The sequence below is a fragment of the Vanacampus margaritifer genome, chromosome 14, assembly GCF_051991255.1.
Source record: "Vanacampus margaritifer isolate UIUO_Vmar chromosome 14, RoL_Vmar_1.0, whole genome shotgun sequence".
NCBI lineage: Eukaryota > Metazoa > Chordata > Actinopteri > Syngnathiformes > Syngnathidae > Vanacampus > Vanacampus margaritifer.
In genome coordinates this window covers 1,129,298-1,153,899 of record NC_135445.1, presented here as the reverse complement: position 1 = coordinate 1,153,899, position 24,602 = coordinate 1,129,298, and the positions used below count along the sequence as shown (strand labels likewise).

At 43.3% G+C, this 24,602-nt stretch overlaps 2 protein-coding genes across 5 annotated transcripts in view; both read right to left on the bottom strand.

Annotated features, from left to right (window-relative positions):
- Positions 1 to 20,784, bottom strand: part of cdk5rap2 (CDK5 regulatory subunit associated protein 2) — a 37,151-nt gene extending 16,367 nt beyond the window's left edge. For 3 of the 4 annotated variants that reach the window (XM_077585545.1, XM_077585546.1, XM_077585547.1), the window contains exons 1-16: positions 8,719 to 8,934; positions 7,798 to 7,968; positions 7,604 to 7,714; positions 7,005 to 7,142; positions 6,601 to 6,780; positions 6,318 to 6,512; positions 5,181 to 5,372; positions 4,900 to 4,996; positions 4,664 to 4,803; positions 4,476 to 4,592; positions 3,922 to 4,065; positions 3,720 to 3,832; positions 2,636 to 2,775; positions 947 to 1,087; positions 768 to 865; positions 407 to 550 (exon numbers count right to left, since the gene is read on the bottom strand). In XM_077585545.1, the coding sequence (XP_077441671.1) occupies positions 407 to 550; positions 768 to 865; positions 947 to 1,087; positions 2,636 to 2,775; positions 3,720 to 3,832; positions 3,922 to 4,065; positions 4,476 to 4,592; positions 4,664 to 4,803; positions 4,900 to 4,996; positions 5,181 to 5,372; positions 6,318 to 6,512; positions 6,601 to 6,780; positions 7,005 to 7,142; positions 7,604 to 7,714; positions 7,798 to 7,968; positions 8,719 to 8,910 (2,313 nt within the window). In that variant the 5' untranslated portion in view covers positions 8,911 to 8,934. Of the gene's footprint in view, positions 1 to 406; positions 551 to 767; positions 866 to 946; positions 1,088 to 2,635; positions 2,776 to 3,719; positions 3,833 to 3,921; positions 4,066 to 4,475; positions 4,593 to 4,663; positions 4,804 to 4,899; positions 4,997 to 5,180; positions 5,373 to 6,317; positions 6,513 to 6,600; positions 6,781 to 7,004; positions 7,143 to 7,603; positions 7,715 to 7,797; positions 7,969 to 8,718; positions 8,938 to 9,029; positions 9,123 to 9,213; positions 9,334 to 9,806; positions 9,924 to 12,140; positions 12,195 to 12,276; positions 12,404 to 12,486; positions 12,663 to 12,782; positions 12,907 to 12,988; positions 13,066 to 13,324; positions 13,436 to 15,694; positions 15,768 to 16,548; positions 16,621 to 20,603 lie in introns of those variants that run through there. The other variant, XM_077585549.1, reaches the window with a different exon arrangement.
- Positions 20,785 to 21,666: 882 nt separating this feature from the next.
- The window catches only part of LOC144063963 (uncharacterized), a 65,759-nt gene continuing 62,823 nt past the window's right edge, over positions 21,667 to 24,602 (bottom strand). Inside the window, exons 60-61 of the mRNA XM_077586046.1 lie at positions 24,373 to 24,594; positions 21,667 to 23,509 (exon numbers count right to left, since the gene is read on the bottom strand). Coding sequence (XP_077442172.1) covers positions 23,363 to 23,509; positions 24,373 to 24,594 — 369 coding nt within the window. The 3' untranslated portion in view covers positions 21,667 to 23,362. The remainder of the gene's footprint in view (positions 23,510 to 24,372; positions 24,595 to 24,602) is intronic.

The window sequence follows — 24,602 nt, the reverse complement described above, 5'->3', positions numbered from 1 at the left end:
TTCAGTCAGGCAGTTTTTGCTCCTTGCCAGTGTTTTCAATATGTGTTTATGTGTTTTACGGTTTGTCCCATTCAAAAAGATTGACTGAGCGAGAGACGGTTTGTAAATCAAAAACCATTACAAGTCCGGGCATTCAAGTGTCAAGGTACCACTCTGCAGTAGATTTAAAGCCTGAAAAGTCCCAGTTTTCTCGAATGCAGCATAGTAACAAGCCAGACACAGCAGAGGGTAAGTCAGGTTCAAAGGTTAGACGGGAGTTAATAAAAAAAGTGGCTGTTATGATGGCATTGAGTAGTTTTACTTAACGTGGACACTTTTATGCTGATTTAATTAAAAATAAATGAATAAATAAAAAGAATCCGTGTGCAGTTAAGGAGAAAAACGCTGTGAGTCTGTGGCCTCCAACCTGCTTCCATGGACGACTGCTGGCCAGGTTTTGCTCCTCCATGTCGAAAGCATCGTGGTCAGCCTTCTCATATGCTGCCAGTCTGCTCTGTAGCTCCGCGTTAAGAGCCTGAAGCCTGCTGACACACTCCTGCAGCTCTAGCACCTAACGGACGCAGACAAACTTAAGTCACACAAGATATTTGAGCCGCGTAAATGACCCACATTATACAGATATTTTATTTATAGAATATTGTTATAGGCTCTGTTTTGTGTGCTTCTGCTTTGTGTGTGTTAAAAAAGCAGTTACTTGAAGGTTTAGATTACCGTAACATCTATTCTCATTTGTGTTAGCCTGTAGTAACCGCATCAAATAAATTCACCTTCTGTTTGAGCTCCTGCGGTGAACTGTCGTCACGCCCGTCACCCAAACAGATACTCATGTAAGAGGTCTGGTCGCCGGCGAAACTCAACGAGTCTCCTGGAGCAAAAACAACAAAAACATTGAACATAAATATATCCCAACAAAACACACGTCAAAAGTGCCATTCCCAGGTCGTACCGCTGTCGTTGGCGCCACCCACTCCACCGCCGCGGTTCTGGATGGCCCCCAAGCGGGCCTGCAGAGACGCATTCCAGCGCTGGGCATCTTCCAGCTGGTGCTGCACACTCTCCAGTTCTTTGGGGTCGACTACGTTCACGCCTGAACACAAACATGGAAAGTGTTACAGAAAACCTTCGAATGTTCTATGAAGCCCAACTATCTAAATATGATATTCTGGTTAATATTGTATTAGTGGAATATGAGGCAAGCAGCAAAATCTGGCCATTTTGTATCCATCTCAGAGGGCAGCTGGATTGTGCTTCATAACTCATATTTCACAATTGCAGAATGTCATGTTTAGACTAGTGAAGTCACATATAACATATTGTCAAGAAATGTTTAAGGTTGACTTCCATTTTAAGCCTAAAATCCACAACGACAAAATGATTTTTTTTCCCCTGTCTGAATCCCCCAAGGATCCAGTCTCAGCCCACTGCTTTTCATTATTACTATAAGAAGAAGCTGCAGGAGAGGGTTAACGCCACGGTGTGTTTTCTATGCGGACAACATTGCGTTGGTAACAGAGATGATGGTGATGAAAAGAGCTGAAGGAAAACATGTCGGTAGACAAGTGATGCAAATGGAAAGGCTGTATTCAATCAGATCTGAGGAAGAAGTGGATGAAAGGAAAGCCCTTAAAAGGAATATTTGGGGATGGCTAAAAAAAAACGGCGACGTAGATAGGGACAAGCATTTTTTTTTAAATATTATCTCACCCATGTTATAGGGTGAGATAATAAGATTTAAGGGGCAGTGTCATGCGAAAATGTCATCAGTTATAATTGCCTAGATCCATCTTGCAGAGAGAGCTGCTTGTTACATACAGCTGACCTATTTCTACACCTCCCACTTTGTGCAATGATGGCTGATGCACTGAGATGCGCACTCACACACACACACACGCAGGCGCACGTGTGGGGCAGCTCTTAAATAACCAGGCTTACAGGACTACCTGGGCACACAGAGACACTTTCAATCAGTCTCAAAGTCGTGCCCTGACTTGACTCGAGATTAGCTGAGCGGAGAGTTGTTGTACTTAAACAAACAAACCTATTTGCTCTGTTATATAACAACACGTTCATCCGATTTTAGATGGAACTAATTTAAGGTGGCAGATGGCCGAGTCAGCCGGATTAATACCCGCGGAAGTGACGTAATCAGCAGACAGACAAACGGTTTAATGGGGAAGTTGAAGAAGCACGCAGGCATGTGAGAAACCCAAATATGGACAAATGGAAGACTTTATTCACATTTTTGAAAAACAAGGACAGAGACAAGTCAGGGGAATGAAAGTGTTACATGTGAGGAGTGACAGACAGAGAGAGAGAGTGAGAGATGGAGAAAGAGAAAACAAATAGCAAGTCAGCATGCAAACAAGCAGGTGATGATGTTAATGGGGAGTGGACAGAAGGGACACAGACGCTGAATTGAAGAGGGGCTGCGATCTTGTTAGCAAGAGCAAACGCAGTAAAGAATGACAGAGGACAAAGAAGATGGGCGGGTGTGTCTGCGTATTTGTATTTCCCACATGGTCACTAAACTCATTTCCTACCAGACTTTCAATTTTGCTGGTTTCCTAGCAACCTAATTGATACAAATACCCCCCAATTAGGGATCACGAAGGACTCTCATGCATTTGCACTGCACCTTCTCTGACTTTAGCTCTGTCTAGTTCTCTCTCCAAGTCGTCCCTGAGCTCCTCGTTGGCTTTGATGCCGTCCTCCAGCTGCTGCCTGAGGAGCTGCACTGCTGTCAGCTCCAGCTGCAGAGCGTGAAAACGTTGGGCACTGAAAAACAAAAGATGCCTTTTGTTATTACAGTCATTTCTGGACTATAAGGCGCACCTGACTATAAGCCGCGCTAGCTAAATTTGGGGAATACTCGAGTTTGTTACACCACCTGTTTGCCGCACCTGACTGTAAGCCGGTTTTAATGTTACCGCACCAATATATAAGGGTTCCTACTACTTTCTTTTCCATAATCAGCTCAGTGGCCTAATGGTAGAGTGTCCGCCCTGAGACTCGGAGGTTGTGGGTTCAATCTCTTCAGACCAAAGACTATAAAAAATGGGATCCATTTTGCCTCCCTGCTTGACACTCAGCATTACGGGTTGGAATTGGGGGGGTTAGATAACCAAATGATCCCCGAGCGCAAGCCCCTGCTGCTGCTCACCACTCCCTCAGTGGATGGGTCAAATGCAGAAAGCAAATTTCACCCCACTTAGATGGGTGTGACAATCAGTGGTACATTAATGAGGGTGCAAATTGTCTCGCTCTCGTTCTGTGTCTCCAACTGTATTTGGGCTCACTTGGTTTGTTTTGCTCTGCCTGACACTCTTGCAGTTACTTTATAGTGCGCCCCCTTGTGATCTGATGGATAAGCCGCACCTTTGTATTAGCCGCAGGGTGGAATGCAAGTGAAAAAAGTAGCTGCTTATATTGCACTTCTTAAAGGATAAATTGTTTTAGTGGAGGCTGGAGGTGTAGGATTTAAAACACATTATTTCGTCTTCCTAATCCTTTTCGGACCGGCAGCACACAGTTTCAGCATGGCATATTAATTCTGTACATTTTTTATTTCTTTGTTTTCTTCCTATTTGTTCCATCAGGGTACAGCAGTGAATAACAGCAGTTAAAAATCGCTACAGGTTTTTTGGTCCGCACCAATTACGCGTAGAGTAAACTGCACTGGACGATACATCCAAATGTTTTCCTGCTGCGGCCTGGCCCACCTGTCCTGCTCCTTCACAGTCCTGACAAGGCTGGAGTAGAGCTGCTGCTCGGCCCTAAGCGCTTTATTGAGAGCTTCGTGTTCCTGCTGCAACGCTACCAGGCTGGGAAGGACCTGAAAACCAAGACAGACAACAAACTTGGAAGTGTTTTCTGTTCTATTTTAGTCAAGCAGAAAAGTAGTTTTAGATCTTTAAGTTTTACTTCTTGCTGGCTGTCTCCACCAATCATGGTTCGCTCTCTTTGAGGGAGCTCCAAAGGCGATCGATCCATGCTGCTGCCGATGACGCGATCCGGGGTGTGGTCACCTTGCGTGTCCCCTCGCTGGCCAAGACGCTGCTGGAGAGCCTGCTCAGAGAACAGGAAGCCAACGCTAGAGCTTGGACAATTGTGGAAGGGGTCTGATTGCAGAAACATTACACGTTGGAAACTTGGAACGGGGGAATTGACAGGATTTCAACCATTCATTTATTCATGGAAATAAAGCATGAATTTAATCATTTCAGGTTGGCTCTTAATAGGAGACTTAAATCAATTTGGGGGATGTATATTTCAGCGTGATCCTGACTTTCCAATCAGATTTCATTCAAGAACATCTAAATATAAAGAGAATTTTCAATTTCCAATAGTTTCTAAATTTCCCAGATCATCTACTCATGGAAATTAACTGGTGGAATCTTTCCGAAAATGTCCTCCCCCTTTTGCAACCCTAGAAAGGGGCCAACAAGAAAATGCTCCTTCCACAAGAGACTTCTTACATGGATGATCTCATCCTTGGTGTCAAGGGTGGCAGTCAGGGACTCGATATTGGCGGCCTGGCCTTCACTGCGGCCCTCCAGCTCGGACAGCAATGACTGGAGCTCTGCTAAAGACATCTAGATGGACGTAGTAGCACCAGTGAGTAGAGAGGAAAAAGAAAAGATTGTCCAGGTGAGGTAAACAAGACCTTCAGTTCATTCTCCCTCTTCAGAGCTTTGTTGAGAGCCTCTGTTTTCTGTGTCAGCTCTTTCTTAAGAACCACGACGGTCTTCTTGGAGAGTGGAATGTTCTCAATGCTGTCGTCGCTGTTCCTCCTGGAGAGCTCAGCTACGGCGCCGAGGGGAAAAAATAGGAATGAAAAACAGCACAAACGGATCATAGGCAGCGTTAATAACACACAACCACACCCTGAATTTGCCTCACCTTCGCGCTCGTCTAACTTCTCTTGCATGATCTGGATGGTTTGTCTGAGCTCCAGCACGTAATCTGGCTCCTTGTCGTGGTCACGGTGCAGGAGCCTCTGCAAAAATCAACCATGTCACAAAGATGTCACTTACAACTTGTCCAAGAAATTAAAACGAGTCAAAATCAAGGACAGGATTACTGGCTCTGTGGGTGTTCTAATTTCATTGCCCGCTTCTTAGGCTTTTAAGTTAAGCACATTTTACAGCGGAGAGGCTGTTTTATCCCCTGGGGGGGCTTACGTCGATGACGCTGTCTTTTTCATTGAGGCGGAATCTGAGCTCTGCGGTTTCCAACGAGTCATTCTGGGCCGCCGTGGAGCTTTGCCTCTCAGCAGCGGCGAGCTGATGCTGCCGGTCAGACAGCTGCTTCCTCAGCTCCTGAATCTCCCGGGAACGCTCCGATAGCATGCGGTTGTAGTGCTCGGCGGACTCCTGACCAGATTTAAAAAACACAAGATGAGACGGACATAAACAGGCATAATCCACATAGATTCAGTAGTGCAGATGCTACTTTCGAACAAGGTGCATTCCAGAAGGCTGTTCCGCGTTATGGCTACTTCCCTAGCCTTAATCTCCAAATCCTCAAAAAGGCTTCTTGCCTTTTCTCAGTGTGTTTAAAAAAAACAAAACAGTCATTTTTAAGGGGAAAAAAATAGGGGGAATACTTCTAATTTTGTAGAGTAAAACAGATTTTCAGGGGTAAAGAAAAAATTCTTATTTATTTACAACAAAAACTTTTGGGGAAAAAGTTGGATCATTTATAGAAAGCCTCATTTTTAAATTAATTTGTTTTGTCCGAAGTTTGAGAAAGCTCTTCATATCTTGAATCCACCATGGCTCGTTATTAAACTTTTAAGGCTTTGAGCCTTTTCTTGTATGAGGATATTTGTGTTCAACTATAAAAAAAAAAAAAACATTGGGGGGGAAAAAAGTATTTTATTTTTAAAAAAATGTAGTATTTTTTTTTTTAGGGGGATTCAGATGTAAAACATCTGATTTTGTTGAGAAAGAATTAAGAATTAGAATTAAGAAAGAAAGTCCTATTTATTTAGAACACAAGGAACCTTTTTTTTTTTTTTAGAAGTTGTATATCTACGTGTTTCAGAAAGTCTCACTTTTACAGGAAACAATTGATTTTTCAAGGGAAAAGTCATACAAATGCTACTCTATTTTATGAACCAATATTATGTCCCAGACGGCTGTGCATACATAATATTGCTCATGTTGTTATTCATCAATTTTTCTATTGTTATTATCATAAGCGGTGCCTGTCTCCACTCACAATTTAAACACAGCAGTCTGATCATATATCTGTATGCTTCTAAGTCAGGTAGTGTCTCTTTTTCCCAAACATTATCAGATGTTTTTGCATTTAACCTTGATGAGTTGATCCTTGCTATTAATTGTTGCCAGCAGTCCTTCCACGGCGCCCTCATTGTCAGCTACAAGCCTTTCCCTGGCTTTGACCGCCTCAGCCAGCATGGCCTCGTTCACCTTTAACCTCTGGCCCATCTGCTCTGCCAAGTCGCGCGCGTGACTTTGCGACTGGCTCAGCACCGATTCGGACAATTCCTGCAAACAGACGGGAGGTTGACGTTGAGAGACGACAAGCCCAGGCGTTAGCTATTAGCACGTTAGCGTGTGGAGTCTGTGGATTGACCTCCAAATTTTTGGTCTTGCCGTTGAGGGAGAGCTGCAGATGGCTGATGATGGAGTCTTTCTCTCTCAATGACCTGTTCAGGTTGTCCTCCACATCTTGCTTGGCCCTCTGCAGGTTCTTTAGTGTGTTTGCAAGGTGCTGCAGTTGCACATCCTTCTCCTTGATCTGGCTATCGAAACTCTGAGCAGGAAACACGCCATGTTTGTAATCGGAAACATAAAGTAAAATTGACTTTTTAATTGCTTGTGCATACTTAATACTAAAAAATAAAATTAATAAATGAATTAAAAAACAGTGGCCATTTTTTTTCTTGGGGGCGGGGGTGTCTGAATTTCATTATTTTTGTCTTATGTTGTAGTGCCGATTAAATCGTGCAGCACTAAATCTAACTTTCACCCACTTACATTAATTGTTTCTTCGTTATGCGACAGCAAATTATTGAGCCTCTCCAGGTCTCTCTCCTTCTCCCTGAGCGACAACTGCAGCTGGTGGATTTCATTGTCTTTCTCTTCGATGGCTGCAAATCTCTCATCCAGCGCTTGCTGTGAGTCGACAGTGGTGACAAGTTGACAACCGTCCAAAAATTCATGCAGCAGTGCCTTGAGATACTCATTGCCTGACCACCCTTGTAACTCAAAACACTTGTATCTCAAATTGTGGACATTGTGCTGCTCTGTTTGGTGTGTACACTTTCACAACATGGCAGCAATATGGCCATACAGATATACTGTAAGTAGATGGTCTCAGCAGTAATGTTAGTCATTCTTCATAGAAGATAAAGAATAAAGGACTATATTATCTGTCTACAAACTGTATGTTGTTTAGCATTGGTGTTCAAATATCTGTTGCTGCCAAATAGATGATATTTGCGATCCTATTTATGCGGTTTACCACTATGTGTTAGCACTACCATTAAGCTTGTGGACTTAAAGTCATTAACTTGTATCTGAAGGCACCAGTGTAAATGAATTCCAACATTTAGGATTTAGGTAACAGTGCTCACCTCCAGCGCCTTTTCCTTTTCTTGCAGCCTTCGGCGCAGCTTAGCGAGCATGCCATCGTTTCCTGCCGAACTCTTGTTTTGCTCAAAATCTCTAACCATGTTTATGTACTCCTAAAACAGCAAAACCCAACCATTACAAAAAAAGGCCCAATACAAATGAATTGTTTTTATTTAAAATAACGCTGTTGTGTCACCTGTAACTGCTGCTCTTTATCAGCCAAGGTGGATGTTAGCCGCTGGATGGTGACTTCATGGGCGTACACTTTTCTTTTGGTTTGGTCCAGCAACTCCTGGTACTGCTGCTCCAGAGAACTTTCCCTTTCCCCGATCTCCCCGCTTAGCTTTTTCAGTTGGTTGTTCAGATCCTGAGGCGGGGGGACAAGCGAGAATATATTATACCTGTGAGTATTAGTGTATGGTCTGTTTGTATGTGCTGCTGTGCCATTTGTGTTTAAATAGCAGTTGTTTGAAAGTTTGTAATGACAGTAAAATCGATACAAATTTCCATTAGCCCGTCTATGGTGTTTAACATGATATGTTCGCAATATGTTGGCTGTGTGTCGTGACCGAAAGAACAAGATCCCGGATACAAGCGACTGAAATGAGTTTACTCTGCAGGGTGTCTCTCCCTTTGAGAAAGGGTGAGAAGCTCGGTTATCCGGGAGGGACTCAGGGTCGAGCCGCTACTCCTTCACGTTGAGCGCAGCCAGTTGAGGTGGCTCGGGCATCTGGTCCGGATGCCTCCTGGACGCCTCCCTGGAGAGGTTTTCCGGGCATGTCACAACGGCGGGAGGCCCCGGGGACAACCTAGGACACGCTGGAGAGACTGTCTCTCGGCTGGCCTGAGAACGCCTTGGGATCCCGCCGGAGGAGCTGGTTGAAGTGGCTGGGGAGAGGGACGTCTGGGCTTCCCTGCTAAGGGTGCTGCCCCCGCGACCCGACCCCGGGTTAAGCGGTAGATAACGGATGGATGTATGTTTGCAATAATCTAGCAGACTTTCATTAGACAAAACGATATGCTTTGCCTGAAAATCAATGCCATGTGACAGATTTGCGGCATATTGCGAGCAGAATAGATGATTGCGGTTTTTCATTTCATTTCAATGAAATCTCACATTCAAGGCTTTGTCTCCCTTCTTCTTCTGCTGCTGCAGGTCTTCCAGCTCCACCTCCAGCTGCTCCTTCGCCTGCTGCAAGTCCGCCAGCTCCTGCTCCCTCCGGTCCAGAGCCCGCTGCAGCTTTTGGGCCTCGAGCACCTTGGCGTGGTGTTCTCCCTGGAGCTGTATCAGCTCCGTTTGCTTGGCCATTAACAGAGTTTGATGCTCTTCTGCTCCCTGGAGGAGAAAACGCAAGACACTCTTATTAAAATAAAATGTATTCATTGTCACTTAAAGACCTAGCCGGCTAGAAGAAAACAACAACTTGCCTGATATTTTTGCATCTGGGCCTTGTGCGCTGTCTCCCGGGCTTTAGTGAGAGCATCATCCCGGTCCTCAATCTCATGGCACAATTCTGCAATCTGTGCAAAGCCAAGTAGGACAATGTGATGCATTAGCAAAATAAAAGCTGGCTCAAGAAGGTTAAAATAAGTTTGTTTTTAAAGGTCTCACCTCTTTCTCTTTTTCTCTGAGGACCTGTGTGAGCCCTTGGATGGTTTTGTCTCGCTTTAAGCCGTTTTTCTTCTCTGTGTGGAGTTCATTCTCGGTCTCATCCAGCCTTCCTGACAGGGTCTGTGCACAAGCATTTGTCAAAGGTGTTTAATGAAGAAACACAAAACTGAAAAACAGGTTGAAATGCCATCTCGGTGTACAGTTACCCACGCGGTTCACTCTTCGCATCCACATTTATGCCCCAATTTTTAAGCTATATGCTGCAAAATCAGCTGAAGTCTACTGGACGTGATGCAGCGTAAGTAAGAGCAAGAGGAGGCGCGAGAAGGTTGCCAACTGACCTCCAATAATGTCGAAGTTGTCTTTTTGCAAAAGAGCACAGAGATAAGACAAAATCAATGTTAATTTGCAATGTTATGCTGTCTATGGCGTTTCCTACTTTATGTTAGCATTAAGATATCAGATTGTATTACAAGAAATTGTATGGTTGTTTAAATTTTAATGTTTAGTTCTCTTTGGTTTTATGAGTAAAAAAAAAAAAAAAGGTCTTGCTAAATATTGCAGATTGTAGGTGGGTCTGGACCTCACCGTACCTTGGTTTCACTCTGGGTTTCTTCCAGTGTCTTTGACAGGTTCTCGTTGGCGCTTTTTGCCTGCGTGAGCTCTTCAGTCAGCAGCTTGTTGACGGACTCCAGTCGATGGAACTCACTCTATTTGGTAGATATGACAAACAAAAAAAAAAGAGGATGATAAATATGACACTTAAATCCCGCTACTATTTACCACCAGTGGCAGTCTGCAGCACAGAACTACCTCCACAGTGGCAGGCATGTATTGATCATCAAATTCTTCCGTGAGGTCATGCAGAGACTTCCATTGAGCCTCTCTGCGCACTGGCTTGTTACAGGCGTGGAGCTGACCGGCACTGAACCTCTTCAGGACGGGGATGCGGCTCCCGCCCGGGACCGTCACTCCTTGCTTGCTGAGGCAGCGCAGGAGCTGGATCAAGTCAGAGATCACCGAGGGCTGCCGCGATGATCTCGAGAGGAGCTTTTTCGCTTGAGCCTTTCCCGCTGGGTCACCAGTGGCAGCGTTTCTGAAGACGAATGTCTTAGCTTCTCTGACTTTGCTCTTGCGTGGCGTGCTTTCTGGAGTGTCAAAGTCTCGATTGAGGGACTGCAGGGACGTGGAACGGCCTTTGAATCCGGACCTAGGAAAAGAGCCCTTGTAGTGGACCAGGTCCAGGTACATGCTCTGAGAGCTGCCGCGTGAGCCCCGCAAACCAAAACTCTTCATAGGTCCGTCCAGACCCACATTTGATCCCATCCTCCATTTCTTGAGACCCGAACGTCCCGAAAGCATTCCTTTTCCCACGAGTCTATCCAGACTCACACATCTCCTCATGCGGTGACTACTGGCGCTCTCCCTCGGCGATTGCGCGTCATCGGGCAGCAGAGTCGCGGCCTCGTCGTCAAAACTGGCCGCCCCGGATGATCTGAGGGGAGTCTTTGAGCGCGCGCTCTCCTCGTCGCTCTTTTCCTGGTCTGGGTTGTGTTTGTTGTAGACGTGGATGATGCACTGGATCAGGTGCGCTTTCTCCACTTGGATTTTCTGCACCTGGCTGTTGTGCTGTTCCTGCAGCTGGCTGAGGTTGACGTCGCACTGTATCACCTTCTCCAGCTGGAATACACATTTCCCACAGAGGAACTCGCCGCGGCCGTCGCGGGTCACCTCCCGTCCCAGCACGTGTGACAAAATGATCTGCAGCTTCCTCTTTGCCGACGAGCTGAAGATCCAGCGACACTGGTTGCCAACCAGACGGCCGCTGCATACGCGACACGAGTCCTTCATGTCGCCTTCGATTAACACGTCTCAGATTTGTCCACGTAAAAGACTTCCAAAATGGCCATTCCTAAAGATCCTCATTCTCTTGCGAAGCAAACGAGAGAATGAATGATTACAGAGCACTGTAAGCCCTAAACCTTAAATAATCCCCGCTCCTGCCTCTGTTCCACTCACATCCGACGCAGTTGATTAGGTCAAATCCTCTGCGGCTACTGTAGTAATCTTTGTTATGGCTGACGGCTGCCCACTTCTCGAAAAAACTCCTCCCGGATGCCACATTGCAAATATACGATCAGCCCCGAAGACGGCAGGGGAACGCTGGAGACCGAAACAGCCGATTTCTCGATCTGGGAATGCATTCGGTCCGGCAGCGCATCTTAAAAAATCCACTTAAGTGAGGTGTCTTCCAGCAATCACTGTTGTCACATATCCTATTAAACCTCAATCCAGAGGAGGCCGTCGGAAGAATCCCTGGTAAGCCCATCTCCGTTTGACACCGGCCATGACGGACAAGTCATGCCACACCAAAACTGGCGGATAACTTAGTGGTGAGCCAGGATTCTTTTCAGTAAATAATGGACAGCCATAAATAACCAACTCCAGACAGCATGGTAATCCGGTTTTAACTCTGTGACCGGCGACCTGACGCAAAGACCTGAAGAAAGGCCATGAACTACACTTAGTGAGTGAGTTCAGTTCTATGTGCAAAGTGGCTGGAAGATGTTACAGATGCATTGCTGCGCCTTCTCAGAGTTGAACATCATAGATCTTTAATCCAAGGAACAAGTGCACTGGATCACTTTCATGAATGCACATTTCGTGTGAACAATTGTGGATCATGAGGTTAGAGGAGACGCAAGTAGCATACTTGCACTGGAGACATTTCTGGCATTTTGCATTATACGGTGGACTTTCATTGACTTACCTGACGCCGAGCTTTTGATTAGGAGTAAAATAGAGGAGAATTATGTAACAGGCTGACACAAAGACTGTGCTGCTAACAGCAACACAAAAACATTCCACTGCCCCGAAGACTAGAGACAAAAAAAAGAAGATGTACTTTATATTCAAAAAGCACCAACCTGGCGGTCAGGTTTTATTTGGTCCTTTTCTCTGAGTAGTTCGTCCCTCAGGGCCTGAGCGTCAAAACAAACACAATTGGCATGACGGCAAACGGACTACGCACAGTGAGATGACGCCATCATAATAAAGTCAGACCTGAAGTTCATCCGTCAACTGTTTGACTCGATCAGATGACAGCGCGTGCATCTCTCTGTGCCTGTCGTCGTTCTGACGGATTTCCGCTTCCTGGTTCTTTAACGTGATCGTCAGATGCTCGATGATGCTGGGGGGGGGGGGGGGGGGGGGGACAACAATGACATATCTCCAGACCCAAAGGTAAGAGTTGGTCTTGCTCTTTATATTTACGTGTCCTTCTCCTGCAGTACCAGCTGCAAATCATGCACGGGGCCAGTTGGGGAGGTGCCGACGGTGTCGGGCAATCCCACAAATTGGAGCTGCTTCTCCATGTCGATGTTTTTGAGCTTCTCTTGCTCAGCGATGGCTGCCATCTTCCCCACCTCGTCTTCAGCTGTTCGCAGGCACTGATGCAAGAAAAAAAGAAATTACGGTAATTGTGGTAAGTGCAACGTTGTTGTCCCACTCCTGTCCTACAGGTGGCAGTAACGTGCTTTGCAAACAAATGCCTGGCTAGTTTGACTCACTCCTTCCAGTTCTGCGACCCTCTTGTTGAACGAGTCGCGGAGCGCGTCCATCTCTCGCCGAGCCTGCTCTCTGAGGCGCTGCGGCTCTCCCGTCTCTCGACCGGCCAGACTCTCCAGCGCTTTGCTGCCAAAACATGCACAGACGTGGCCGAGCTCATCACCACATATCGCATTTTTACAAACTTGGACGGCGGAAGAGCTCTTACGACGCAGACACGAGCAACTCCTGCTTCTCTGCCAAGTCCCTCTTCATGGACTCCAGTTCCACTTTCAACTCAATGTTCTGTGAAGAGAAGAAGTTAACGTTGCAGTTTATAGTTACTGTGACACTGATGCTAATTTCCATTAGCTCATCTATGGCATTTTGCACCATGTTAGCATTAAGCTCGTGGATTTTGTTATGTGGTTTGGTTGAATATTTTGGTGTTTAAATAAATAATATTTAATTGTATTTGTTTTATTTGTCCGTTTTACAGCAAACCACAGTGACAAATAAATATGCTGAAGCATACGGTGTGAAGCTTTTGTAGTAAGTACGCCACCGTTTTGAATATGTCCTCTGTGGAGTCGTCGCATTTCTGCTGCATGCGCTCCTCCATGAAGTAAATGCGCAACTTCAGGTTGAAGTTCTCCTTCTTCAGCGCGGTGATTTGCTTCAAACAAAAGCAAACAAACACATTAAGCATGTTATTACCACAAGACTCTTCTGTTGTTGTTGTCCGAAATGCAATTGTCTTGCCTTTGCAAAGCAAGGTAAATGGGATTGAAAAGCTGTGAATCATGTGCATAGAACAACTGTATGTTTGTGTGCGTTGTTACAATGAATGAAGGCCTTCATCATGCTTGCATGTGAGCGCCAGGCCAACTGTGCATTATTGTGCCGCGAGGTTGTAGCAGCACGCATCTGGAAATGGGAGGTGGGGGATGGGGGTGCAGGCTGCTCCCTTCCAGTACATAAAACATCTCGTCATGCAAGCAGCAGCTCAGGCCAACATGTCTGAGGGTCAGCATGCCTCACACATCCTCCTCCTCAACAACAAATGTCCATAAATGGTTTAATGGGGTTCAGGTGGAGTACAAGTTAACGCAATGCAACTTAATACGATACGGTCAACGGAAGCAGATGTACAACATATGCAGACTAATTAACGAGCTAACACTATGGCTTCACAAAATTGATCACATTTATAATTTTCTGCCTGGTCTTAAGTCCCCCCCTTTGGGCTTTTCCCTTCAGGGGTCGCCACAACGAATCAGTTGCCTCCAGCTAACCCTGTCGTCTACATCCTCTATTCTCACACCAACTACTTTCATGTCCTCTTTAACTCTTTGACTGCCAGACGTTTTCAGAAAAGGAATGCCGTGGGTGCCAGCCGATTTTAAGCATTTTGACTGATCTTTCAAGGTCCATAGAAAATTATGCGTTTGGACTATGGAAACACACACACCACCAAATGAAAGATTGGACTCTCATCTTTCATCAGAAAAAAAAGTTTGTTTCTACCTTATTCCATTTTTCAGTAATCAACAATAGAAAATGGTTAGTTTCCCCTCTGTTTTGAAAAAACGTATTTTAACGTCTTTGGCACTCCTTCATAGGATTTTACTAAACGTTATTTAACGTTTTTGGCAGTCAATTAACTACATCCATAAACCTCCTCTTTGGTCTTCCTTTAGACCTCCTGCCTGGCATTTGGAAACTCAGCATCCTTGTGCCAACATACTCACTATATCTCTCCTCTGGACATATCCAAACCATTGCAGTCTGGCCTCTCTGACTTGATCTCCAAAGCCTCTAACATGCTCTCTACCTTTTCCTGTCATGGTTCCAACATTCAAAGTCCCTACTCCCAGTCCTAGACTCTTGGTGTTCCTCTTCTCTTTCTTCCTACGAACACACCTTCCTCCGCTCCTTCTTCGACCAACAGTAGTCCAGTTTCCACCGGCACCCTGTAGGTCAACAGCACCGATGGCGGTCGTTGTTAACCTGGGCCTCGACCGACTGAAGTCATATATTTGATTTGGCCAAAGTTTTACGTGGGATGCCCTTCCTGACACAACTGTCTGTATTTATCCGGGCTTGGGACCGGCACAAGAAGACACTGTCTTGTGCCACCTTGCGGCTAAATTTCTGCCTGGTCCAACTAACTAGTAGAATTTTGCACACTCTAACTAGCTAGCTAACAATAGCGTAAAGTATATTTTTACTAATGTTGTTCTATGTAACTAACTAACTAACCAACCAACCAACCGTGTGTCGTGTATTTGTATAGTTTAGTGACTCACCAACTACTGTAACTAGTGAGGAGTAACTAGCAGCCCAATTTACTAACTTTGTATAGTTTTACATAATATAACTAATGAACTAATTACAATCAAACCACAAAATTAATCAAATTTTTTACATGATCCAATTAACTAGTACAGTTGTATACAAGCTGACTAGCTAGCTATTTAGCTACTGTAGTGTATCTGTAACTTACGATACGATACGATACGATATACTTTTATTTTCCCCGTGGGGAACTTTTTCCTGGACTCTGTCCAGCTGCAGTTTACAGTAAATAAAAAGAAACAACAGAATAGAAAGAGATAAATTAAAATTAAATAAAAAGTGCAGCAATAAGTAGAAGACTTCCCAGAAGTCTTCACAGAAGTATGCATGTGTAGAGAAGTAACCTAACTAATTAACTAATTTGTCATGTAGTTTTTGTCTTATCTGACTCACCAACTGACTAGTGAAGTGCAGCTTTTGTGTAATCTAACTGACTAACTAGTTAATGTAGTGTAGTCATTGCTGACTGACTAACTAGTTTGTCAATTAACTACCTATATCTGCCTCGCGTAGTTTTGCATAAACCTAACTAACTAATTGGACTAACTCGTAACCTCAGCTCGGTAACCAAACTTACGTTTTCATAGTCCTTCATGGTGAGGGCTTTGTTGGGGGACATCTTGCCGGGACAGGACGGCGCTGTTGGGACAACAAAAGAAATGATTTAGTCACGCTGCCTGGGGCTTCTAGAAAGTTATTTTGCCAAAACTAGTCCCGCCACCATCATCACACTCCAGGCTTTTGGATTCAGGCAAATAAGACGGCGGAGGAAATGATTGTGTAAACGCCACGTCCTTGTCTGCACATTGATTGGCTGAGAGTAATGTCTCCATTGTGTCCACCTTTACTAAAACTGTTGCTCTTTTTTTTTCTTAATCAAGTCACTCAAGCAAAGACATATCTCAAGTTCGTCCACGACCAAAAAAAAATCTGCAATATAATTTTGACTGTATTTATGGTTCAACAAATACTTTGGCTTTTGCAATTGCTGGATACTTTATTTAAAATGTGTATGTAAATGATACAGTGGATATGAAAAGTCTACACACCCCTGTTCAAATGCTAAGCTATTGTGAAATAAAAAAAGAGACCAAGATGAATTTTTCTGAACTTCTATACAAAGCTGCCATTTGAACAGGGGTCTCAAAAAAAAAAAATGAACAGGGGTGTGTAGACTTCTTATATCCACGGTCTCTTCATTGTCTATCAAAAATGATTTCTTTTGTAAAGGCGGCCTTTGTACACTGTGTGTACTTGTCATATTTGCAACTCGACGAGAGAATCATCAGCGGGATTGCCTAACTAGACTCATGCGGCCGATTTCTTTGCTCATGTTTGAAAAGCATTGAAAGCGGCGGCGTTAATGAGCACTCGAGGGGAAGGTCATGTCAACAAACAAAAAGGGAAGCGTTGCCTTACCTGTCATGACGTCCGTGGGTGGAGTGGTCGCCAGCATTTAGTGAGTCTGGGAGGCCGCAGCTGAGGATAAAATCATTTGGTAAACTGAATCAATGGGCAACCGAGCGCCGTGTTGCAGCATCACATCATAGCTGTGGACACGCTAAAAGTAGTGCTTGTTTTTTTTTTTTTATTTTATGACAACTGAGCTGTGTTTATGCGTTACTCACGCTGGCCGCTTCCACGCAGCCCTACGGACACGCTCCACAAATAGCTCAAGAATGACTCCGCTTCATTTACATGGTCGAGCTCTCGCTCGCCCGCTCTCTCTCTCTCTGTGTGTGCGCGGACAGACGCAGCATGTGCCAGTGGCAGCCGAGCTTTCAAATTCAAGACACAGGACACAAGACGCTTTGCTTTGCTGAGAGGACAAGAAGCGCACTGTGATGACAACGCTGTGATGGTGTCACTTCATCCCCCCCCCCCCCCCATGACAACAATGTGCTTAAGTACTCCACTGGGAAAGAAAAAAAGTGACTTCATTCCTGGTTAGGCTGGTTTTTAGCTCAAGTGTGAGCTTTCACACTCGTGAGTGTGACCCTTGACCTCTTGTGAACTAATCACATGACGCTAGGCATCCTCGAGCATCTGTCACAACTTTTGGTCACTGTTTAATTACATAACAGCTCCGCACTATTTTGGGAGATGTAATAATAATAATTATAATAAAAATAATAATAACAACACACACATTACTCGTCATGAACAACGAATAAACATATTATGCATGTGAACATACATTTATTAAAGGCGCAATGATTAATCGACAGCTATTTGATTATCAAAATGTGCTAATTATTTTCGGTAGTCACCCATCATAGTCAGGATGATACCACGTCTGCCTCAATTTGAGCCAGGAAAAACCCTGAAAATATACTGTATGTGCTGCTAAGTGTGCTTATTTTACTCTTATAAATGCATACAGTATTACTCACATGTGTACTCTATTCACAAACCAATTTTCATGGGTGTCTGCTTGTGACAAAAATTGTTTATAACATATTTATGCTTGAAAATGACATGTTTCCAACTTTCCATTAAATTACCCTCAATTCCCCGTTAACTCTTTGACTGCCAGACGTTTTCAGAAAAGGGATGCCGTGGGTGCCAGCCGATTTAAGCATTTGACTGAGCTTTCAAGGTCCACAGAAAATTATGTGTTTGGACTATGGAAACACACATACTAGCAAATGAAAGATTGGACTCTCATCTTTCATCAGAAAAAAAAGTTTGTTTCTACCTTATTCCGTTTTTGAGTAATCAACAATAGAAAATGGTTAGTTTCACCTCTGTTTTGAAACAAACGTCTTTTAACGTCTTTGGCACTCCTTAGGATTTTACTAAACGTTATTTAACGTTTTTGGCAGTCAAAGAGTTAATTGCCATAAATGCTATGGATAATATTTTCAGAATTCCCCATTTTTAGCTTCCTATGGAAACTTTCCAGATTTCCCACCCCTTTGAAACCCGAATAATAACTGAATAATATTTGGACTAAAACACACTGTAAGCCTTCAAAAGAGTCGACTCGTCGCACACTTCCTGTGCAGATGACGAGGAAGCGCGTTACCACATGTGACAGATTTCGGCAAACAAAAACAAGATGCAAAACAACATTCGTCACTACGCATGCTGCCATATTAAGGAGCACCATTATACTATAAAGTAGGCAGCAGAGAATGTCTGTTGTTGACAGTTTGGCGGAAGCACCCCTGCTAACCAGTCCTAAACAAGAAACAGCACAACACTGACTTCCTCTTTTTTGCCTTTCTGCTAAACACTGCCTTGCGACCAGTTTATCCGAGTCACCACCAGTCGCTCGCAACGCAGCACGATTTGTCGTAATTCACACCGCACATATCGGCTAACATCTTGGATTACTCCGGCAGCACGCTCACCACCTGGAAGTCCTTTTATGGCCAAGGTTAAGGATGCTTAGACGAGATACATGCAGCAAGAGGAAATGATGTGACTCTAAACACAACAGTACACTAAGTACAGCAGCAGCAGCGGCGGTCGTAGTAGTACTACTGGAATAGTAAAGCAGGGATGAACGAGGTTTTGTTTCACCTACCGGGACGGCGCACTCTGCTCTCCCCAGTGAGGCTGCGAGTGAGCGGGAGGACCAGAAGCAACAAGACAAGTGAGTGCACCACTGTGGATGTGACTGTGCCAGGAGGCGGCGACGTATACACATAGACGCCTCAATGAGGGGGTTGGCCCTTTGCTGCAAAAATGGCAGTGTGGCTGCCATATTGGATGTGGCAGATGTCACCCATAGATTAATGTTAAGAACAGTCGTAGCCAAATAATAAATATTAATAAATAAAGAATGGTACCAAAACATCCTTTCGAGGGCAACTTCTCCCAACCATCCATAAACAGTGACGAACAATTTATTTTCCAGCATGATGGAGCGCCTTGCCATAAGGACAAAAGTGATAACTACGTGGCTCGGCGAGACTAACATCAACATTTTGGTTCCATGGCCAGAAAACTCCCCATACTTTAATCCCATTGAGAACTTGTGGTCAATCCTCAAGAGGCAGGTGGACAAATAAAACCGACAAATTCTGACAAACTCCAAGCATTGATCATGCAAGAATGGGCTGCCATCAGTCAGGCTGTGGCCCAGAAGTTAGTTGACAGCATGCCAGGGCGAATTGCAGTGGTCTTGGAAAAAAAAAAAAAAAAGCTTGACACTGCAAATATTGACACTTTGCATACATTTCATTTAATTGTCAATAAAAGCCTTTGACACTTGTAAAATTAATGTAATCATACTTCAGTATATTATAGTAACATCTAACAAAAAGATCTAAAAACACTGAAGCAAACTTAAATGTCCCCATAGAAATGAATTGAAATAATATTAAACTCACTCTAACCACCGAAAACTTTTTGTTGTGTTTCCTTAACTTGTTGTGCCGACTGATGGCGCCTTTGAGATGGCATTATTTGTGTTCGCTTTAATTTTTGCAAACCTTTTGCAGTCAAGGCAGCATTGCAAAAGAGAATTTGTTCTCAATTGCCATACCAGGATAAAAAAAAAATAAACAGAACGCGTACTTAATAAAAATAAACAAATAAATAAAACCTGCAAAACGCAAAAAGTTAATGCCTTTGCATCCATTCTCACACGCAAATATGTTTACACTTTATAGTAGTCAATAATTAAAAAAAAATACCCATTTGGTGACTGACCAAACTATCAATTTTAGAAAAAATATCAAATATACCAAATTTTGACAAAGGAGGTTTTGGTACGACAAACGTTTACAGCAACCAATGAATATATTGTAACACCCTTTTTAATGATGATGAATATTCAAATACTAATGTTAAATATTTAATTTGTGTTTATGATCATCAGAAATTGAAATGTAGATTTAATATTAAGGTTTACAATTCGCTGTTTTTTTTTTTTTTTAATCATCGTTTAAAAAAAAAAAAAGAATATAAAGTTAACTACAGATAATTATTACAAATTACTCCCACAGTTCCCACATCCAAAATGGCGGCTAGATCAGCGTACGCTTAACGTTGAATGAGGCACCCTTCGCTCTGGCCTCCGTTATTTCCGCTGTAGTGCGCCAAAGATGCGAGCCAATCAGCATCTTGCCCAGTATGATTGACAGTACCTCGGACCTTGGGATAATAACATCAGTATTCCTCACATATAACGTTTATACTAAAACGTAATATTATCGATAGAGGACAAATAATGTCGCACCAAATGTAGTTAAAAAGGCAAAACAACGCTACATTCAAGTATACGTGAGGGAAAAAGTCCCGTGAAAAGTACGCAAGAGCCTATCCGGAGCTATCGATACGTGGCACGCGAAACATGGCTCAATATACATTGAACTACACAATAAAGTCCAATATGTATTGCAGTTGATAGACCGAGCCCGAGCAACTTAAATTACACTAGGTTAGCTTTAGCTAGCCTCGCCCCCCAAATTGAAGAGCGCAGACATGCTAATCGTTAGCCGGCTAATCTCCAGACTTTTTTTCTTTTCTTTTACCTTCCGTTCAAGTCAACGGGGAGCGTCTGGTCGTCGCTCACCACCGAGTCCATGGTAGTATTTGTAGTTTAGCTGGAGTTCTCCGACCCGTGGTGTGGCATTCCCGCTGTCAAAAATGTGCCCGTTTAATGCGCGAAAAGAGCGACAGGATTCAAAATAGTCCAGGCTACCGCCATCATGCTACAACTGACGTCACCTTGGTGCACGTTGGAGGCTGGCGGTGCATTCAGTGAGCGTCGCAGATTCGGGATTCACCAAAGCAAGAACGATTTTAAATGCGATAAATCAGAATTATAAGAGCTTAATGACAAGCGGTGTTTTGAACTATAATAAATATTAAATAATAATACATTTATTAGTGGAATTTGTCTTCATTTAATGGCTAGTATAGGTTATATGTGTAGGATAACTACAAATTTACGAGTGTTTCCAAATCCGTCGTGTAACTGGGTGGATACTGGCAACGCTCTATTGGCCAAAACAAACATTTTTGGGCGGTTCGGGGCAACTCGAAAAACAAATTGGCTGTCAAAGAAAGAATTTCCCTCTTTGCATCATCAATCATGTGGCCTTTAGGAATGGGCTAGGGCAGCGGTAGGCAAATTCGGTCCTAGAGAGCCGCAGTCCTGCATGTTTTTGATGTCTCCCTCCTCGAACACAGCTGAGAGGCTCCTGCAGAACGTAATGATGAGATGATGATTTAAAACACCTAGGTTTGGAGGCAGGAGACACCGAAAAAATGCCGCACTCTAGGACCGAACTTGCCTACCCCTGGGCTATGGTGTACTAAATATAACTTTAAATTTGAATGTTAATCTTTAGACTCTAGCGCGCCTCGTCCGGATACACGTCAATCCGTGAACAATGGTGACCTCGTGTGTCGATAGTGTGTATCGCAAATTTCAGATAGTCGTGGGCTTTCCATGACTGAACTTTATTTGGGATAAATCAGAGGTACTTAAAATAGTGGCATGCATGTGTTGACTCCCATTGAACATGAGTTTGAGTGTGTTTGTTTTAGCGTTTATATAAATGAAAAATAACTTCAAAATAAACTGCCACACAAATTGAAAGTTTTTATTGAACAAATGGAATGCCAAGTAGAGAGCAGAGACCGATAACGTTTGCAGCGTGAGATAGTTTCACTTCTTAATAATATTATATTCCCACAACAGGCTGGTTGTATTCACAAAGGCAAACGGAAAACCTTATTGACCTTTTGCTCGGTGGTCATGCAAAATGTCAGGTTTTCTCAGCTTGACTTCATGTCTACAACACAATTATAAAACATAAACAAACAAACAAAAAGAAGAAGAAACAGTTCACATATTTTGCATTTTGTTTTTCCTTAAATACACAAGTAATGGAATAGCACCTGATACAGTACATGGTGGATTATCATAGAGAAACAAAGACATTTATATTGCAATAAATTTGTTCTCTGGAGCCCCAAAATGTACACATAAGAAAACATTTATAAACTCCAAGACCAGTTGGGCCAACTGATATTTATATATATTTATATTAATCATATAAAGATATTCCACGCAGAGTGTGTAGACAGATATTTGCTGCTCCACAAATTAAATAAAATTAAATTAGCAAAAAGGGGGATCCAAGGTATACAAACATACATCTTTTTTTCTTCTTTTTTTTTATGACTATTACAAACACAGCTGCTGCATGTTGCCCTTTTGTACAAAGAAATACAAAACAAATAGAAGGAGGAGAAAAAACTGGCTTGATACTGCATACAACTAGTATCCCTAAGAGCTTTTCACAACCAACAGGGTGACTGAAAACTACAATTATGGAATCTAAGGCGATACACAATGCATATATACAGTATATATTTATTTTGTTTTAAATTAATCCAAGCGAGCCTGCACTATGAACAACAGAATACGCGAGCAGAGTGGTGTAATTACAGCATAATTATTAGCACCTTTCATTCATTTGCTATTGAAGGAAAAAATGGTGTGGATGCAAGGATCCCAAATCGACTCAACAATTAAAAAGGAATCAAAAAGAGAACAAAGCTTACATATTTATATATATTTTTTTCTTCATATTTTAGATTGCCCCCCCCCCCCACCTCAATGACTAAAGCTGCGGATATTCACATCAGTGGCATCTATAACAAGTCTTTTCTCGCACCACTGAGTTTTACAATCTCCCTTTTGGAGCACACACTAATAATAAATACACATAATTCTTGCCCCCGCCACCCCACAAAAAAAAAGTAAAACAAACAGACAACAAAAACCACACGAGTAATATTGTATGGAGATGAAGACCAAAATCAAATATAATAAAACGCACTGTCCCCTCTCATTTCAATTTAACCTGTAACATTATCTTCTCCTTTTCTATTGCACTTGAAGATGAGATAAACATGGATCAAAATAAATCATAAGAATACATATATGTACATAGTTTTATTTTATTTTTCTCTCAAATGATATCAGAATAGATTTCTTTTGAAGTTATGATTATAATCCGGTCCGAATGATTGGCCCACAAGGCAACCCTCCGCTTGGAAATGTTCCCGAGAGATGACGGAGGCCTATTTTTGTGTTTTTCTTTGTTTCACGGGAGGAGCTGGAAGAAGATGTTGAGAGGATATTAGTGCAAGAACTCCCCCCTGCTCCTTCTCGTCTGCTCTCCCTAACACAAACTTCTCGGCGAGGGGAGGCTGGACCGGACCGGGCCGGGCCGGGCCGACCACTGGGAATTCCACCAAGACGTGGCTTCCCGTCTCACACGAAGCAGACGGGACCGATCTCCAGGTGGTAGTGCGATCCGGGGCCGGTCTCAGGGAGGCGGACCACGTCGGTCACGGGGAGCAGGGACGGGTCCAGGGAGCGGAACACGAATCGGGTCTGGTGCCAGCGGCCATCTTTCATCTGTCAGCACATTCATTGGCTTTGTTAAAAAAAACACTTTAAGCACTAATCCAACCTAACCCTGAATTATAATATTTGCTCCATGAAATTGTTTTATTATTCCCAACAATCTTTTTTTTCTTTCAGGTTGTAGCATTTGCCAATAGGGCGATTCAACTCAGAAGGCCCTGATTCGATTCACAATTCACATTGATTTTTAAATTCAGTTAAGGATTTCATGCAGTACCAATTTGAATTTTATATGAAAGACATTCTCAGAAGTAACAATGCTATAAATAGTAGAAACTTCTTGCTATTCATAGGTGCATTAGTATGAAAAATATATATGAATATTTACATTTAAAATTGAATCCAATGCAGTTAAATGAATCATGTGTGTTTTATTGAACATGACCTGATCAAAACAATAAATAATAATTTAAATGGATTACAACCACAGCACTATGTAAGTAAAGTGGCAAAAACACTGGGCTTTTTTTGTTGTTGTAAAATCCATTTTCACGTGACGCGAAAAGGCACATTAATTTATGTTGAGGGGCGTATTAAAATGATCGATTCGTTCTTTTATGAATCGATATTGGGCTACGAAAAGAAATATCAATTCAATATATGGATTTTTTTAAACCCAGCCCTACACATAAAGTCCACTAGCTTAATGCTCAATGCAAAACACTTTAGCTAAATAAACTAGCATCAATGACGCTTAAAAAGTTATAACGTAATTGGGGGCTCATTGATGACTCAAAATTATGTTTGAGGTATAGAAACAACAATCATGACTGTAATTTGTCTTGCTATCAACTCACCTGGTTTAAAAAAAAAAAAAAACACTAAAAATGAAGACCAGGAGATCATGAACATACCCAGCAAGAGTCCTCCACCACTTCGGGCTCCAGCTCCCCTCCGGCCTCAAAGACCTCGCCGGTCCACGCCTTGAAACGCACCGAGGATTCCCGGGAAGCCGGCAAACGCTGGGCGGCGCTCCACACGGAAATGTTCAGGCAGTGGATGGTGACTTGCTGGACCGCTTCGGCGCTCAGCAAGTGGAGGAAGTTCATCTGGACGCGGCCGACGCCGACTGCCGTCTGCAAAG